Source organism: Poecile atricapillus, chromosome 9 (genome assembly GCF_030490865.1).
Source record: "Poecile atricapillus isolate bPoeAtr1 chromosome 9, bPoeAtr1.hap1, whole genome shotgun sequence".
Lineage (NCBI taxonomy): Eukaryota > Metazoa > Chordata > Aves > Passeriformes > Paridae > Poecile > Poecile atricapillus.
In genome coordinates this window covers 10,859,741-10,875,703 of record NC_081257.1, presented here as the reverse complement: position 1 = coordinate 10,875,703, position 15,963 = coordinate 10,859,741, and the positions used below count along the sequence as shown (strand labels likewise).

The 15,963-nt window shown below is 37.4% G+C and overlaps 1 protein-coding gene across 1 annotated transcript in view; it reads right to left on the bottom strand.

The window, feature by feature from the left end:
• CACNA2D3 (calcium voltage-gated channel auxiliary subunit alpha2delta 3) overlaps positions 1 to 15,963 on the bottom strand; it is a 388,427-nt gene that overhangs the window by 255,960 nt on the left and 116,504 nt on the right. The window contains exon 4 of the mRNA XM_058844987.1: positions 10,734 to 10,793. Coding sequence (XP_058700970.1) covers positions 10,734 to 10,793 — 60 coding nt within the window. The remainder of the gene's footprint in view (positions 1 to 10,733; positions 10,794 to 15,963) is intronic.

Genomic DNA, 15,963 nt, shown 5'->3' with positions numbered 1-15,963 from the left:
CAGCAAGCACAGCACAACTGGGTACCAGGATGCATAAATATTCCTGATTACGAACCCTTGCACATAAAGCAAACAGGAAGAGTTTGAAGTTAACAGTGTGTACATCATGCAAAAGGTATCTCTGTCCCAAAAGATAGATATCACATAGACTATGAATGAACTGCTCCAATAAATTATATTATTCCTCAGAGGGGAGAGGAGAGCAATGTTATAAACAGTGACTTCAGAAAAGTGAGAACAATAGGGCATTGAATTTTGTAAGAGTGAATTAAGGTTTTTTTTTTCCTGGAGGAGAGCTCAGTATCATTGACCAATGAGCCTTATAAATAAAAGCATTAACTCCAGCACTATCTGCTCCCCTAAGCACCTCAGCATCTTGCACTTTCAACATTCTGTACCTGCTTTTAGTTTCTGATATAAATAGAAGTACATACAGAATTAAACAGACGTTTCAAATAGATTATTTTAAAATATACTTTCCAGAGAAATCAGAAAATACATGATCCTGGCAGAACACACATCTCAGACACACAGCTTTGATGAGAGACTGAGTGTGCCTTTGTAGAAGACTTAACAAATCAGAAAACAACAATCCCTGTACATCACCTCCTCCTTGTGCTGTCAGATACGTACTGAATATCCACAGATAAAGGAAAGCTAAGCCAGAGCAGCATTTTTCAAAATGAATCTTGATAGGATCAAACTCCTCAGATCTGTCACTTGCCTTTGGCATCACTTAAACCAAGGAGTGTCATTTTCTTAAAACATTCTCCGAGATCTTGACAGGACTGGGAATGTAGGAGTAAGTCTGACTCCCAGTGTGAACCCTGCTCAGTGCTGAGGGCAGGGCAAAGACACAGGGCTCGGAGTTCTGCTGACCTTGTCTGCAGCACAAAGCTAAAAGCTAATTAAAAAGCATTTTCAGAGGATGACAAGCTTATTCCTTTTTTTTCTTTTTTTTTCTTTTTTCTTTTTTTTTTTCCTGTGGGAAAGGGATATCCAGTGCTTTCAAGGCCACAAATCTGAAAAAAAGAAGTCAAAAAAACTGCCTACTATGAAGGGAATTTCAATGTCAAATTCCTGTTTGCTATCACCACTATGCCAAACATTAAGCACTGGCAACTCTAACTTCACCTTGTATGTCATTTCTCTGGCTCTTTAGCTGCTTTCTTGGTTAGTTAGAATTGGAAATTGATAGGCCCATAAACATCTACAAGAGACACATTATTAAACACATCATCTCTGTCTGCTGTGACAATGATAAGCCAAGTTCTCTAAGGTTTACAGAAATGTCAAGGAGTGCATGTTTTTCAATAACATTGTGATCTTTTTTCCTCATCTATGCAGCTTTCCTCCCTCACTTCCAGTGCATACTTGTTTTGCCTGACTTCTCTGAAACCTGTTTTAAAATTTTATTTGAATGTGACCTACTCTTCTACTCTCTCTAAAGGTTTAAGTAGTTGAAAATGGTTTCTCCATTTTAGCCTCACTTTAAGCAAAGGTAATGGCTCTTAGAGAGACTTGCAAAAAGATTACTGTCAGTACTCTTGAAACACTAAGATATTACCACTTAACAGCTCTGCCTTTACACACTATTTAGGTATTTCTCCTTCTTGCACTTTACAGTCTTCTGACATCTAACCTTTTTCTGCACTGTTTCTGCTTTCTTCTGCATTCTCCACATCCCTCCTTTGACAAAGCAAAGTTTGTCCCTTTAGAACAGGTTTGTTTAACCTGTTCTGCCAACTGGTACATCCCTGCCCCGGGCAGGGCTGGGGGCAGGCTGGAATCACCTCTTCCCAAAGGACAGGCTGCTTTGAAATGCGGGAAAACCTCCAACTGCTCAGTTGTAAACCCTGGCATGAATGGTACACACACTGTTCTCACTGGATGGAAAAGCAAAAACATTGGCTGAAACTATTCTGGTTTGGGCAATCTTGGAAGGAACATTGGGCATTTTGGAGAGTAAATTGTTTTGGAGTCTCAGGTAAAGTTCTTATAAGTTTACCCTCACTCCCAGTTTTATATGACAAGTTTCACTCAAAGTTTAAGGATTATGTAATGTTTTTGATTTTCTGATAAATGTTCATTTCATACTGTCTTGCTCCTTTTTCTTCCTATTACCTGCTTGAAAATGAACATATCTGTATTCATGTGACTGATTTCTTCCGGTACATCATTATCCCTTTATCTGAACAATACTTGTTTATTCCTCTGTCTTATCGGAATAAGTTAAAGAATTGCCTTGAAAAAACAATAAATGAGAGAATTACATGTTGCAAACAATGAATTTTATCACTATTCTAAACAGGATTTCAGTTTTATTTACAAAACCCACAAGCTTGTGTGAACATGCAAGAATCTAAGCTTTTAGTTCTTTTAAACATGTCTCTAATACTTACAAGATGCATACAAAGAGCAATAAAAAAGCAACCTGGAGATAATTAATGACTTGAGAATGGGAAAGGAAAAACTGTATAGGTACTATCTGTATGTGAATACTTTCTGTTCCATCTTGTTGGTGCTTTTAGATGGGACCTGTTAATCTTCTTAGTTTTGGAAAACACATTTCTTTTTTGCAGAATTGTGCCAGAAAAAGAAAATATTTATGCTGCTGTTCAAAAGCTATCCTCTGAATCAAGTAGGAGAGACACTCAGACTAGTGCATCTGAGATCCAAAACAACTGCCCCATCCATCAGGCTTTTCTGAGCTGAGTTTCTCACTAACTCTTCTACTGAATGTTTCACATAATACAAATAATTTAATATTCACTAGAGAAGCAATTTGAACAGGTTGCTCATATCCTGAGAGCCCCACCTATGTGATTATGAGTTGCCCCAAAGCAGAGGTTTCACTTGCTCAGGAAAACCTTTGGGGTGTCTCAATATTTAATCAGAGAACTTGCAATTTTGAAAACACTCATGGGATGATAAAACTATTTCCTTCTTATTGCTGGTAGCAAGCAAACATAATAAAGAACCAAATAAATGTAAGAGTTAAAATCTCATGAAAAACAGCATTATCAGCCCAGTCATACAGTTCTTTGACAACTCCAGGTTTCAGATTTCTGCAATTATTTACAGCAGGTATCATGAGGCAAAAGGATTGTGTCCATATTTGATGGGTAGAACTGTATTTATAGAGTGTTCTTCAGCACACACCTCACACACTTCAGATAGAGACTGGTGCTCTGCGAGAGGTTGGCAAGAATAAATCCAGAAATGTCTGGAAACTACTTCTGGCTTAAGGGTACCAAGAGGACAAGTCCTGTAGCTGGAGTGAGAAAAACCAACCTCCAGAAATCCATGCCAAATTTCCTCAGAAACAGAGAACATTATTTGCAGCAACAAATTCAGACCAGAGCTGCTGGTTCCACTGCTGTCAATCCCCATGTAGACAGGATTAGCTATTGAACCAGACAGGCAGAGAATTACTGTTCTGTTTGGAATTCTATAAATGTAAGAAACGACCCTCAGTCTTAAAATTGTAAAGGTTTATTAGACCTTAACAAAATACAAGGAAGAACCAAAGAAATAAAAACAACAGCGCGCTTGGTGACCCAGCAGCCACCAGCTCATGTACAAAATGGCTGCTCCACCTTTTATAGTCCTGGGGGGCGCCGCAGGCAGCCCCGGCCCCCCCAGTGCCTGTCAGTCAACTCTTCCTCGCCGCTCATTGGTGGAGGCTGCTGCTTTCTTGCATTGTGATTGGAGGCCAGGTGTGGCTGTGCCACGCCCCCGTGCCAGCCTTGCCCATCCCAGCTGCCCCAGCCTCGGGCCCTCCCTCACGGGCCCGGCTACCAAAGCTCGCCCTGGGCAACCCTGCGGGGAAAAGGGACTGTGGGGAGAGCAGGGGACATCCAAACAACAAATCACAATAATGTAACCGTACATCAATAAAGCTGCTCTTAACATACAATATTTATCCCCTAATTGTGGGAGCCAACCATCGCACCGCCCATCTATAACATAAGGCAGAACTGCGGCAAAATCAAATAGCTGAAAAATCATCTCTCCTGCCTCTCTGCTTCTGAGACAGCGAGTTAAACCCTGCTCTTCTGTGCTCAGTCACTCCGTGTCAACAGAAGTTATGAACAAACAAAAATAAAAACACTCTAGTTATTTACATTTGATTTGTTTGTAGTAAGAGAACATAATCCCTAACACGATAAATGCGTGGAAGGAGGAAAAGTAATATAAATTATCCACTGATCATAATTGTCTTAAAATATCAAAAATATTCTCTCAGTGCTTAAAAATCCCCAAACTACAAAACTCCAAAGTGCAAAAAAATAATGAAGTCATTTATCATTAGAAGATGAGCTAAAATATTGCTAGCCTGGCTTCACAGAACCTTGTTTCTCTTTTTCTCTTCACTTGTCACAGAGTCAGAAAACATAAAAGCTTCGAAATTAAAATAACCAAAAAGGTGCATGGCCCCTCTTTCTCTGGACTCTCTTTCTGATACTTATTCCCTGCCATGCATGCAGAGTGAAGGCCAGATGGAAGTCTTCCTCTGCAGATTACTTTGTGCATGAATTCTGCTGCATTTTTTAACCAGTTACGTCTGAATTCACTGATGTCTTGATAGTTTCAATATATTTCAATTTTCCTCTTGGCAACCTCAACAAATAAATAGGAAAGAATAGACAAGCTAAAATGTTCTCAACTAAAAGGGCTAAAAATCTGAAAATCAAATTGTTGCGGTATTAAAGCATTTGGGAAGTCCTTAATCTAAGCTCACAGAAATCAATAAGAATAATACAAAACTAAGAACTTCAAAGAGGAATCTTTTATCTCTTTCAGGAAAAAAAAAAAAAAGGATTTTATGAAAGAAAAAAATACCAAAGGAAAAACTAACTGATGCTTTTATGATTTAAATGTGGCCTGCTGGGCATTGTAGTTCATTAGCTCACTAGACACTCATTTCTGTGCACTTTTTCCTTCCATTTAGCTTTTAAACTTCCCTGTAATTCTTAAGAGTTTAGGCCTTTGGTGGAGCAGTCAGTTTTTAAGGACATTCTAAATTCTATGCTTACTGTCTTCCCTTAATCTCCCTTATCTTTTGATTGGTATGGAAAAATTCATGCTATTCAGACTATTCAGAATAAGAACCACACCTTTGCAGGTCCTGGCAGCATTTTACACCCTAGCTGTATCCAGCCAAGTGTCAGAGTGAGATGGAGACGAACCCCTTGAGAGCAGAGCCTGGGTGAAGCACCTCAGTAAAGAGCTCCAGAGGCAGATCTTACAGATGTGTAGGTTGTAGCGCTCTGCAACTACTTCTGAAGGAGCTGTGCAGAAGTTTACAGCTTAGATTTGTGTGAGCTAGGGATCTCTTCCTCCTCTTGCCTTGTTGGAAGCTCCAGCTGCAGTGTCCACATCCCACCCAAACAGAGCTGGGAGCACATGGGCCTGCAAAATGTGTCAAGGAAAATCTGAAAAGGAATTTAGGCTGTTCCAGGCTTGGAGTTTAGACAGACGGAATTCTGATGTAGAAAATAAGCAGCTTGGATAAATAATCCATGAAGTACGTCAAATTTCAGATGTTGCACTGCTATTGCAAATGCACTTTTCAAAAAGTCATTTCATTTGCTGGTAACAAGTGCTTCAAGTCCAACAGGCTTCCCTTTCCCATTGCGGATGTTCAGGACCCTTCAAGAGCTGACTTCAGAGGGCATAATTCTAACAGCCAGAAAAATATTAATAGACTAAATCTAGTTATCACGTGTCTCATGCAATACTAGTGAGATAAATACACAAACAGACTTGTCTGAAGTACTAACATAAAAGTAATGCATGAGTTACAATAGGAGTTTCATAAGATTATGTGGAATAGCTCAGTTCTCAGTTATCTTTTGTCCTTTTATTTCTCAGTACCTGATGTCAATGTCTTTATTATCTATTTGTTTAAATTTTTATTAAATCCCTAAGAATTTAATAATCCATCCTTATAAATTTTTGCCTGGAAAATACTAAGTATATACTAAATAAACGTCTAGGTCACTTTTTTTTTTTAAAGTAGCATCAATTTAGTTTATGATTTTATGTCTATATTTAAGCTCCATATATAACAGCTAAATTGCAAAATTAGAAAAAGTCAGAAATAATTAGATTAGATTAAATTAGAAAAGTCAGACAGAAAAAGTCAGGCAGCTCCTCTTAAATAATAAACTATTGAGTAATATTAACAGTTGGAGGATTAGACCTAGAAGCTGTAAACCACATGAACTGGACTAATTGTGTTCCTCAGACCTCTTTTACCTCTTTTACCTCTTTTGTGCTTTCTCCTAAACATCTGAAGTCTTACTTTTTGTAGATTTTTCAAAATACGTATAAAAAAGTACATTGTTCACATGTGTAAACCACTAGAAACCCCTTAACTATTCATCTGCTGATTTCACAAGATTTTTTATGTAGCCAACACACATAGTCTGAGAGTAAGGATGTGATTTTTCAAGGACACAAAATGCAATTTAGAGTTAACAGACAGCAAAATCTGGCAGTCAGGTACCTAACTCTGGTATAGTTTTGTAAACCTTTTCTGTAAGGCCCAGACATATGTTATAGATCTTAGAAAAATGAATAATGAAAAACAGCCTTACAACAGTATTCCTTTTTTATCCCACTGAATTAACTTTAAGATTATTCTTAAAAGAAACAAATCTTTTCCTAAAAACTATTTGATTAATCCTCTTCTAGTCTTTGGGCATAGAACTGGAATAAGGTCAACAGTCTTAACACATTGACACTTAAACCTTTCCTATCTTATGCAGGAAGTAAAATTACAACGACAATCAGCAAAATAAAATTTGGTAATTCTGGTGCACCAACTGTGCACTAGCTTTGATTCTAGCAGAAAGAAATAACCTTGCTTTTTTATCATCACATCACACTCATGCAGAGAAAACTCGGCAGGAATGTAAAGCAAATGAACTAATGAACTTAATTAACACAGAGAAAATGAAAGAACTACCCTACAGATGTGTATTTGTAGTGAAATCAGTCAGCAAATGAATAAGTAGCATGACAAAATTTTATATGACTTCCTCCTGTCACTGGGGTCAGAAGTATTAAAACTGGATAGGAACTAAGTTTTTATAAATCTTTCTTCTAAAATTAATGGGGTTTTTTGTTTGTTTGTAAGAAACAAAGCGCAAGTTATCTTTAGTGCCGCATTGAGAATTCAATGGGCACCAGCCCCACAGCTGAGCATCCACCTCCTGAGATGATGGAAACCCAGACAGAGTCCATCCTGCCAGGGGATCCTGCTGTCCCTGTGTCCAGGTTTGTGTGCACAGAGCTCAGTTCCAGGGACATGGATCCACCCCAGCCCAGAGGCTGCTGCTGAGGCTGCTCCACCACCCACTGCAGGAGGCAGCAGCTGCCCGTCACCTTGGTGTGGTTTCACCCTTCAAAAGTCTGGCCTCCAGTGCTTTGATGAAGTGTGGTGGGAGGAGAGAGCCTCTAAACCTATGTGGTTGTATCAGCTGCATATGCAACAAATTCTTACGTACAGGGCAGCTCCAGGGAAGAGTTTTCCACTTCAGAGCCTCTTGCAGGGCTCTGAACACTAAACCTACCAGTGTTTCTGTGAGCCATAACAAGGCAGTTCACATCTTAGGAAACACACCCCCAAGCACAGAGGTAGTAAAAGATCAGGAGGAAAAAATTCAGTTAACAATAATTATAAATAATTTTAATTTATTTATTTTTTTTAATATATCATCTCCTAACAGAAGATGTTATCCTCTTTTATTATCGTTCTCCATTTTTTTTCCTCTGGCAAATGGCTAAGCCAAGAAAACTAAAGGAAAGTTGTAGAATCAAAGCCTGCAACAGCCAATACTCTTGTACTCTTGCTGGGTATATGAGGATGGCAGTTGACCTCTGTGCTGGGGGTTTCCCATTATGTTAAAATTAAAAATGTTAATGTTAAAATGTTATGTTAAAAATCAGGGGAATGACAATTTTAAGCAAATGTGAGCACAGAGACATTCCCATCTAAAGGAACTGAAGCAATTCTTTACACCTGTGAATATATTGTGACAGGGCAACTTGCTGTAATAATACAAATGGTAACTTGTTTTACATCCCCAAATACATTAGGCATGACTAAAGAAATTACACTTACTTGAAAACAGTATTTAATAACACAGAATGACTTGCACCCATACCCATGAGGTAAGAAAACCCTGGCCTGAGACTCAAATATAGGTAGTATTTTGATAGTTATTTCCTTATAACCTCACATCCCTAACAGAAAAGGGAAAAAAGTCTCCCAAACCCCAAATATTGCAAGGTAAATCTTTAAAGACTGCTTTCAGTGATTCATAGTTTGGCCATTATTCAAACATGTAATGCTGATGAGTTAAACATCACATCACCCATTTTGATTTATTCCTTTCAATTCTCTGGGAATTTTATTTATGTTTAGAACTACAAGGCAGGTGGTGCCAATAGATTCAATTCAAGGATAGATAGTTGAGTGCTTAGACCATTACACAGAATTACAGTGTATTGATTAGAATACCTATGGAATAACTAAGGACAAAACTAATAACGTTACTAAGAAAAATGCCCAGAAGGGATCAGGTTTAGTGTAACCAAGTAATACAGTTTCAGCATTGCTGAAGAGAATACCAGCAGTCTAAAAGGTGAACTCTTACAGTTATTATTTGCTTTAAGTTGGCGCTTTTCTTCAGTCAATAAAAATATTAATATTATTTTATTTCTCCCTTTTATCATTTTTATGTACTAATATTATCTATGCTGTCCTCAGGACACAGAAGACCAAATCCACCACAGTGTTTCTGTGAACCATAACAAGGCAGTTCATATCTTAGGAAACACACTCCCAAGCACAGAGGTAGTAAAAGATCAGGAGGCCAAATTTCAGTTAATAATAATTATAAATGTGCTTTCTGAATTTCCAGAATATCTGAGCACAAAGAGCACAGGCTGGTGCTGTATCACATGTCACTAATTCAAAGCATTTAATCCTGCCCTCCACACATCAGCCAAAGCAATTCAAATGCCAAAAATTCGTCTTTGATGGCAGAATTGTACACACCGTACATTATATAAGCCTTCTGTCCCCTTCCACTTGAATGTACACTATCAAATCATCCTGGCCATTACTTTGTATTGAGCAGATGGTATTATGAGATTTTTGATAAAGAACAACAATCACCCAGCAAGGGTTGCAAAGGGGTCGCTGAAACCCAGATTAACAATTGATTAGCTTTAATGGACCGTGACAGTAATAAACAACAGAGCTCCATACAAAGATTTGATTGTCCTGTTAATGCTGCTGACACAAATGGCTTTTAACTGGCTTCCTGAAAGTGTTAATATCACCAGAGCCTCAGCAAATGAAGGACTTTGTCAAAGTGAGAACTGTTCTGCAGTGAAGAAGCATTTACTGCAGCCCTCTAAAACATCTTCTATAAAGTGTGTTTCTGATTTATTCAGACAATAGTTCCTATTTCTCCAAGGCTTAAAGTTCAATAAAATGAAACACAGCACACTTCTACAAGGCTGGAGTATAATAGAACTCTAAAGCATTCAAATACAGAACCCAGCACTCCTCAAATATACAACAATAATGTGAATTATCATTTTCAGTGGGTTTGTTTTATCCTTGCTCCAACCTGGGCTCACAGATCTCAGTATCACTGCTTTCTAAACTTAAATTTTTTATGCTTGGTTCTGATAAGTTGACCCTATTTTTCATTCCTTTCTGCATAGAAATCAGTAATTTGCATCATACTGTCATTAAAATAAAGTGGTTTGTGATTACTGGAAGTAACCAGGCCAAAATCTGAAAACAGATCTTAACAGATCTGTTATTTCTTAGATACATGTATGGGAAAATGTCTATGGAAAAAGTCTCTGTTTCCTTTAATTCTTTAAGCCCAAAATTTAAATAGACTTATGGCAAATATTCACAGAAGGTTTTAAAATTAAAACTAGGTAGAGGCAAAGTAGACAAAACTCCACCTAACATGGCATTCAAGAAACAATCGATAGAGGAATTCAATTAAAGATAAGGAGGTATTTACCCATCTATTGAGTAAGACTTTCTGTTAAACTTTCCATGTCAGGTTAAATTACTTGGTTTCTAAAATAATTTTTTTATTTTTTGGTTTGTTTGTGGGTTTTTTTTAATTATGTGTCTTATTTGGGCAAAGGCTTTTGTTTTAAACATTTTTGGCTGTGAGCTGCCACGGTGCTGCTCCCTCCCCTGTTGTGCCTAAGGGCAGCACACAACAATGCTGCAGCTCCAAAGGCTCCTAGGAAAAACCAGCGTCTGCTCGGGACACAGATCCAAACACAAACCACTTGCACAAATCAAAGATGCTAATCCCATCCCTCTGGGTCCCACCCCATCTGCAAATTCCACTCTCGCAGAGCAGTTCCTTACCAGCACACTGCAGCAGCACAACACGAGGCTAATTGCTGTGGTTAAAAATGTGACCTGCACGGATATGCAAGGGAATTTAAATGAAATCTCTGAAAGAGCAAAATCCACCTGCTCGGTGTCCCAACACACAAGCACTAACTACATAACCTGTCAAAATACTGAGCCAACCTTCATTAATTCCATTTTCTGTAATCAGCATCCTTCTTTTACATGTTTGGCTTTCTATAGCAGCTCTTCAAGCAGGCTATTGTATAAAACATTATATATACTCTGATGATAAACATCCAAGAAAGTAATTATTTACTACCTGTAAGTCAGCATCAAATTCATGTTTCAGGTACGCATCTTCTGCAGCTTCAACAAGGCGCTGAAAAGGAAAAAAAGGCGTGTTTTGAAATAATGGATAACAACTTTATAACCTGGTGGAAAGCAGAGATTGTTTATGCATTGTGCAATTTAACTGCTCTCATATTCATTGAATAGAAATAAATGATCCAGATATAAAAAAAGAAATACTTTTTTTAACCCTCAATACCCATTGTTGGTGGTATAAAACTCTAAAAACAGCTCACCTATTAATAAATAAATAAATAAATAAATAAGTCTCTTTTTCACCAGTGCTCTGCTTCCCGTAACTCCCATTCTGAAATTATTTTTGAGAGAAAAAAATAAAGTTGATTTCACATGGACTTTATTTTGCACATAGGAGCCCTCTTCAAATCTTCCTTAACATCAAAACAGGAGGTATTCCCTAATGCACTTGATTTCAAGAAACTGACATAAAAATGAATTTCTAAGTTACACATCAACTATAAATGATAAGAAAAACAGAGACTAGGTTTGTTTACAGAGCATACTGAAATACTGCCTTAATGTGGTACATTACCACAAGATTTTTCTGCAATTACAAAGTAACATTTACTGAATGGCAGCAATTCAATAGTATTTTTGCCCTCTTAACAATATCCAGAACTTGTAGTAGTAATTGTTCCTCACCATTATCATCTGACAGGAAAAAAACACAGTTGCACCAAAAAACAGCTACCTGAGCCATTTAATTCATAGAGGGATTTGCTGGAGATTTTCTATTGGGAAATGGCATTATACCCTTTCTAAGGTTTTGCTCAGGGTTCTTTATACTTCAGAGTATTTTAGCCATGGAAGAGACTCCTTCTAGTTCTCATTTAATCTACCTGAGCATTCATATATATCCAAGCCAAAATCAAACAAAGAATACTCTGTGTCTTTTATTTTCTTTGCTCTATCAGACACTGGTACACATAGATATTTTCACATATTTTACATCATAAAGCGAGGTCCAGACTCTCATTAAGAATACGCAGAGTGGGCAGCCATGCACACATTTTTTCTCCCTTTTCATAACAGTTTGCACATTTATCAAGTCTTTGGATATAAATCAAAATGAAATCAGAATTCATATTGATTGCTATAAAGTTTGAGCTATAATGGAAACTGAACCAAGAAAAATAATTCTGGTTGCCAATGCAGAACAAATGGTTGAGCAGAATGCTGACAGTTTGAGCAGAGCTGTGGTGGCTGCAGGGAGGGTTTGGGCTCTCGGAGCAGCAGCGAGTCCCAGCCCCTCCTCGCTGCTCCATCCCATCTCCCCCACGCTCACCCACAGCCAGCACCAGCCCCAAAACCCGGGGTTCCTGCTGGGCTTCTGCCCCCTCATGCCCTGCACACCCCGTGGGGAGGCTCTCCAGACTTCCCTTTGGTGCAGAATTGCAATCTCAACCATACAATTAGAAATGGGAGATGCTCCTGGTAGCTCGGCTGATACAGAGAAGCAAAAGGTCACCACAGCCCTCCCTGACACCTGACTGGCTCCAGCTTTAAACATCTTGTCCTGTGGAAACCCAGCTGGTCACAGCAAACCCATTTGACCCAAACTGGAACTGGGCTGGACTGGTTCTGGCACTGGGCAAATCAAACCAGAGCCAAACTGGCAAAATATCCCAGCTCACCTTCCTACATACAGGGGTAAAAGAACCCAAAAATAACAACACATCCCAACCCACTGCAGGAGGGGGAATCCCTGGAAGACATTTCAAATGAAATTGTGAACTTCTGTGTCGTTCCCACTACTCCTGAACTCTTTGAATATTAGCAAGAGCAGACCTTGCAGTGTGAAACATTAATGAACACTCATTTGAGCCACTAATTTTTGTCTTTAGACTCTAAAAAGGGAAGTAACACAAATTTCTTCCTCTGAGGGGGAAGCCTTATAGCAACTGAAACAAATCCACACACATTTGAACATTCTCAGCAGCCCATCTCTATTCAGCATGCTAGTGACCCACTGAAAGGATTTTACAAATATAACCCTCATTTTTCAAACATGAAAAAGGCCTTTTATGTAAAATAACTACTCTAATTCAATGCATTACTGCAGATGTGTTTTCCTTATTATAGAGCCATAGGTGTATTACTACTCTATGCTCACCTGATACAAAAGTTCATGACTGATGAGTCTGAGAGTAAAAAAGTGAAAGGATCAAAAAAATTCTTCATACAGAAAAGAATACAAGGAAAAGAAAACCCTGTTTTTCTTTCTGTGCTGAGATACTTAATCATCAAAAGAAAAATTATTATAGTATTTCTTGAGATACCAGTGATATTAGATATTAGTACCTAGCAGGCTAGAAAAATAATTCATGGCTTCTTATATAGTTTGTATTGATCCCAATGTGTTTCAATTACATTTTTGCCTCAGTGAAATAAATTTAAACTAAGATTTATCCCCACGCGTAAGAAATAACTAGAGAAGCATTAGATGTGCAATAGTAGAAACATCTGGTAACAAGGGCAGCTCAGAAATGAAAAGTACTGCTTGTTATTTTATTGAATTATTCATTAAGATTTCAGTTGTTACTTTTTTCTTTTTTAATGTACATTTCAGCAACATTCTCTACAAGAAACTCAATGACAAAGAAGTGAAGTGTCTACTGACGGGATTTTTTCCTTGAAGCTGTAGAAGCAAATATGTAAGCATGTTTTGTGCTTTACCCTCACAAAACTAAATAAAAATTAAACTTTTGGCCCATGAAATGAAAAAATTACAAGCATGCAGTATTTTCTATGTATCAGTCTTCAGCCACAGTTTGCTTTAAGTATCTCAACACCATTATGAAGGAAACCATGAGAAATCAGGGAGAGCTACAGAAAAGGAGAGCCAATAATAAGCCCAACTCCACAAAATGACATATTAGTGAATATGCACAAATTATATTGGAATGAAGAAATTGAATACAAATGTTTCAGGGGGTTTTGTTGTGTTTTGGGGAGGGTAGGGGGTGTTTGGTTGGATTTTTTTTTAAAGAGGTCCCCAAAGGGATGAAGCACAATGGAAGAAATTCCTTTACACTCTGCAGGCAAAAACATAAAAACCACATGTAATACTGCAAGTTTTTTATATGGAGGCAAAAAATCTGTTTTAAAATATTTTAGTGACTGAGCAGTTATCTAGCAATGAGTCTCAACATTAGCACAATTAGCAATTTTAGCTTAATAGTTTATAATGACACTCTTAATAGAAATGCCAATATATTTTCATTTGAGTAGCCATACTCTCAAATCCTTGCTGTAGCAAGTGAATGCTTCCCAAGCTGTGGTTATCCTGAAGGGAGTTGTGAGATATCTGCATGCACTTAACATGGAATGAATTATTAACACAGAGTGAGAATTGGTACACTCACACCATTCAAGGTTTCTTTTAGAAAAATTTAGCCCTAAATGTGGGAAAGTGTCTGTGTGCACATAAACAGGCAGGTCAAGGGCAGCCCACAATCTTACATAAAGCAATTATTAATGTTCTAAGGCACAGCTCATTTGAGGTCCCCCCAGTAAAGGAACTAATCCTTAGAACTTTCCCAATACACATAAATATGAGAAAGATGAACTGCCTGACCCAGGATATCACAACGCAATATGGATAAAAAAAGGGCATGAAGCAGGAGATGAACAAATAACATAACCACAAAAAACCTCAAAATGGTCACCAAAACATAAGGTCAATGTTTTATTGAATGTACAGTCAGTGGAACTGATATCATAAATAACATAGAAAAACTTGAGAGATGAAAAATAAATGTTTGTTACCTCATAGTAATTTTTTACTTTTTTAATAAATCACTGAGCTATCTCTCAAGTTACCTAATACGGTCATTTTCTTGGAAAAATGGTATTATAATTTGAGTGAACTGATATTCCCAGATAAATTCTCTTTCAAGTTAGGTTGTTATAGACAGAGCAAAGGAAAGGTGAAACAGAACGGATGAGGCACAAAAAGAATCCCAGAAATACTAAGGAGGGAAAGGAACAGAAATGGAAAGAAAGGTGAAAATAAAAGTTGCAGATAACAATTTCAAGAAAAAAACATCATACAAACATCCAGAGGGTTGGGCAGTTATATTAGCTTCTGAGAACTTTTCTCCTTTCATGCTCTTTTTAAGGATTTCAGATTACTTCTCAATGATTTTTCTTCATTAGAATCCCATTTTGAAGTCAGATTAAATAAATTCCTAAGCATAACCAAATTTTTCAGAAACAGTTTCTGAACTCCTGAACTGTAGAGGCTTACTAATCTTTTATCCATAAATGCTGACTGAAGTTATGCCTTTCTCTCTTTTCAGCCACAAAATCTTAAAAAAAAAAAAATTGTATTTCATTGTTTCCTTTCTATTTTTCTAGGATGAACCAATTGCAACACATAAAACCAGAAATACTTCTCAAAATTGCTCTTCTCAAAACCAAACTGTTACAAATCACAGCAAAGGATTGAAGATGGCTCTAATTAAATTCTAACTAGTATCAGCTAGGTACTGGTATCATCTCAGTCCGTAACATAAATAGTTTATATTCCACAATATCAATTTAATAACATTTCATTCAGAAAATGCACTGGCATATGACAGTCATTATAGAAGCATAGACAAACCTGTAGGCTGTTCTTATATTCTAGCATCAAATGCATTCAACCAACAGCAAAAAATAGCCCTGAACTCAAACAAGCTTTCTCATTATTTCCCATGGCATCAGATCTTTTTGAGGTTCCTAAAAAACTTGGATATAACTTCGAGCTTGATTTGAGATGTGTTTTGAAAGAAAATAATAATAATAATAATAATCTGTGTAACTTTAACAGGCTCGTCTCTCTGACTCCTACGTATGGAATTGTAACCAAGATTTCTATCTTAATCAAATATAATGAGCTTTGTAAAGAAAGCCAGCAGATAACAAGAAAGGAAAACCTATGCCTGTTTTTAAAAGCCTATTTCTTTAATATCTTGTAGCAAGGTTTCTGGTACATTACCAGCCAAAAAACCAGCAGCATTCTGTATGCTGAAATATCACTCTTCTGTGTGCAGAAAATACTTACAACTACCAATAGTTACCCTTCTTCAGGTGGAATAGTCAGTGCCATTTTAATAACCTTACTACTGATTTGCATGTCTAATTTCCAGTCAAAATTTACAGTAATTGAGCTGTGAATATGCCAAAAATATTTCCTAAAA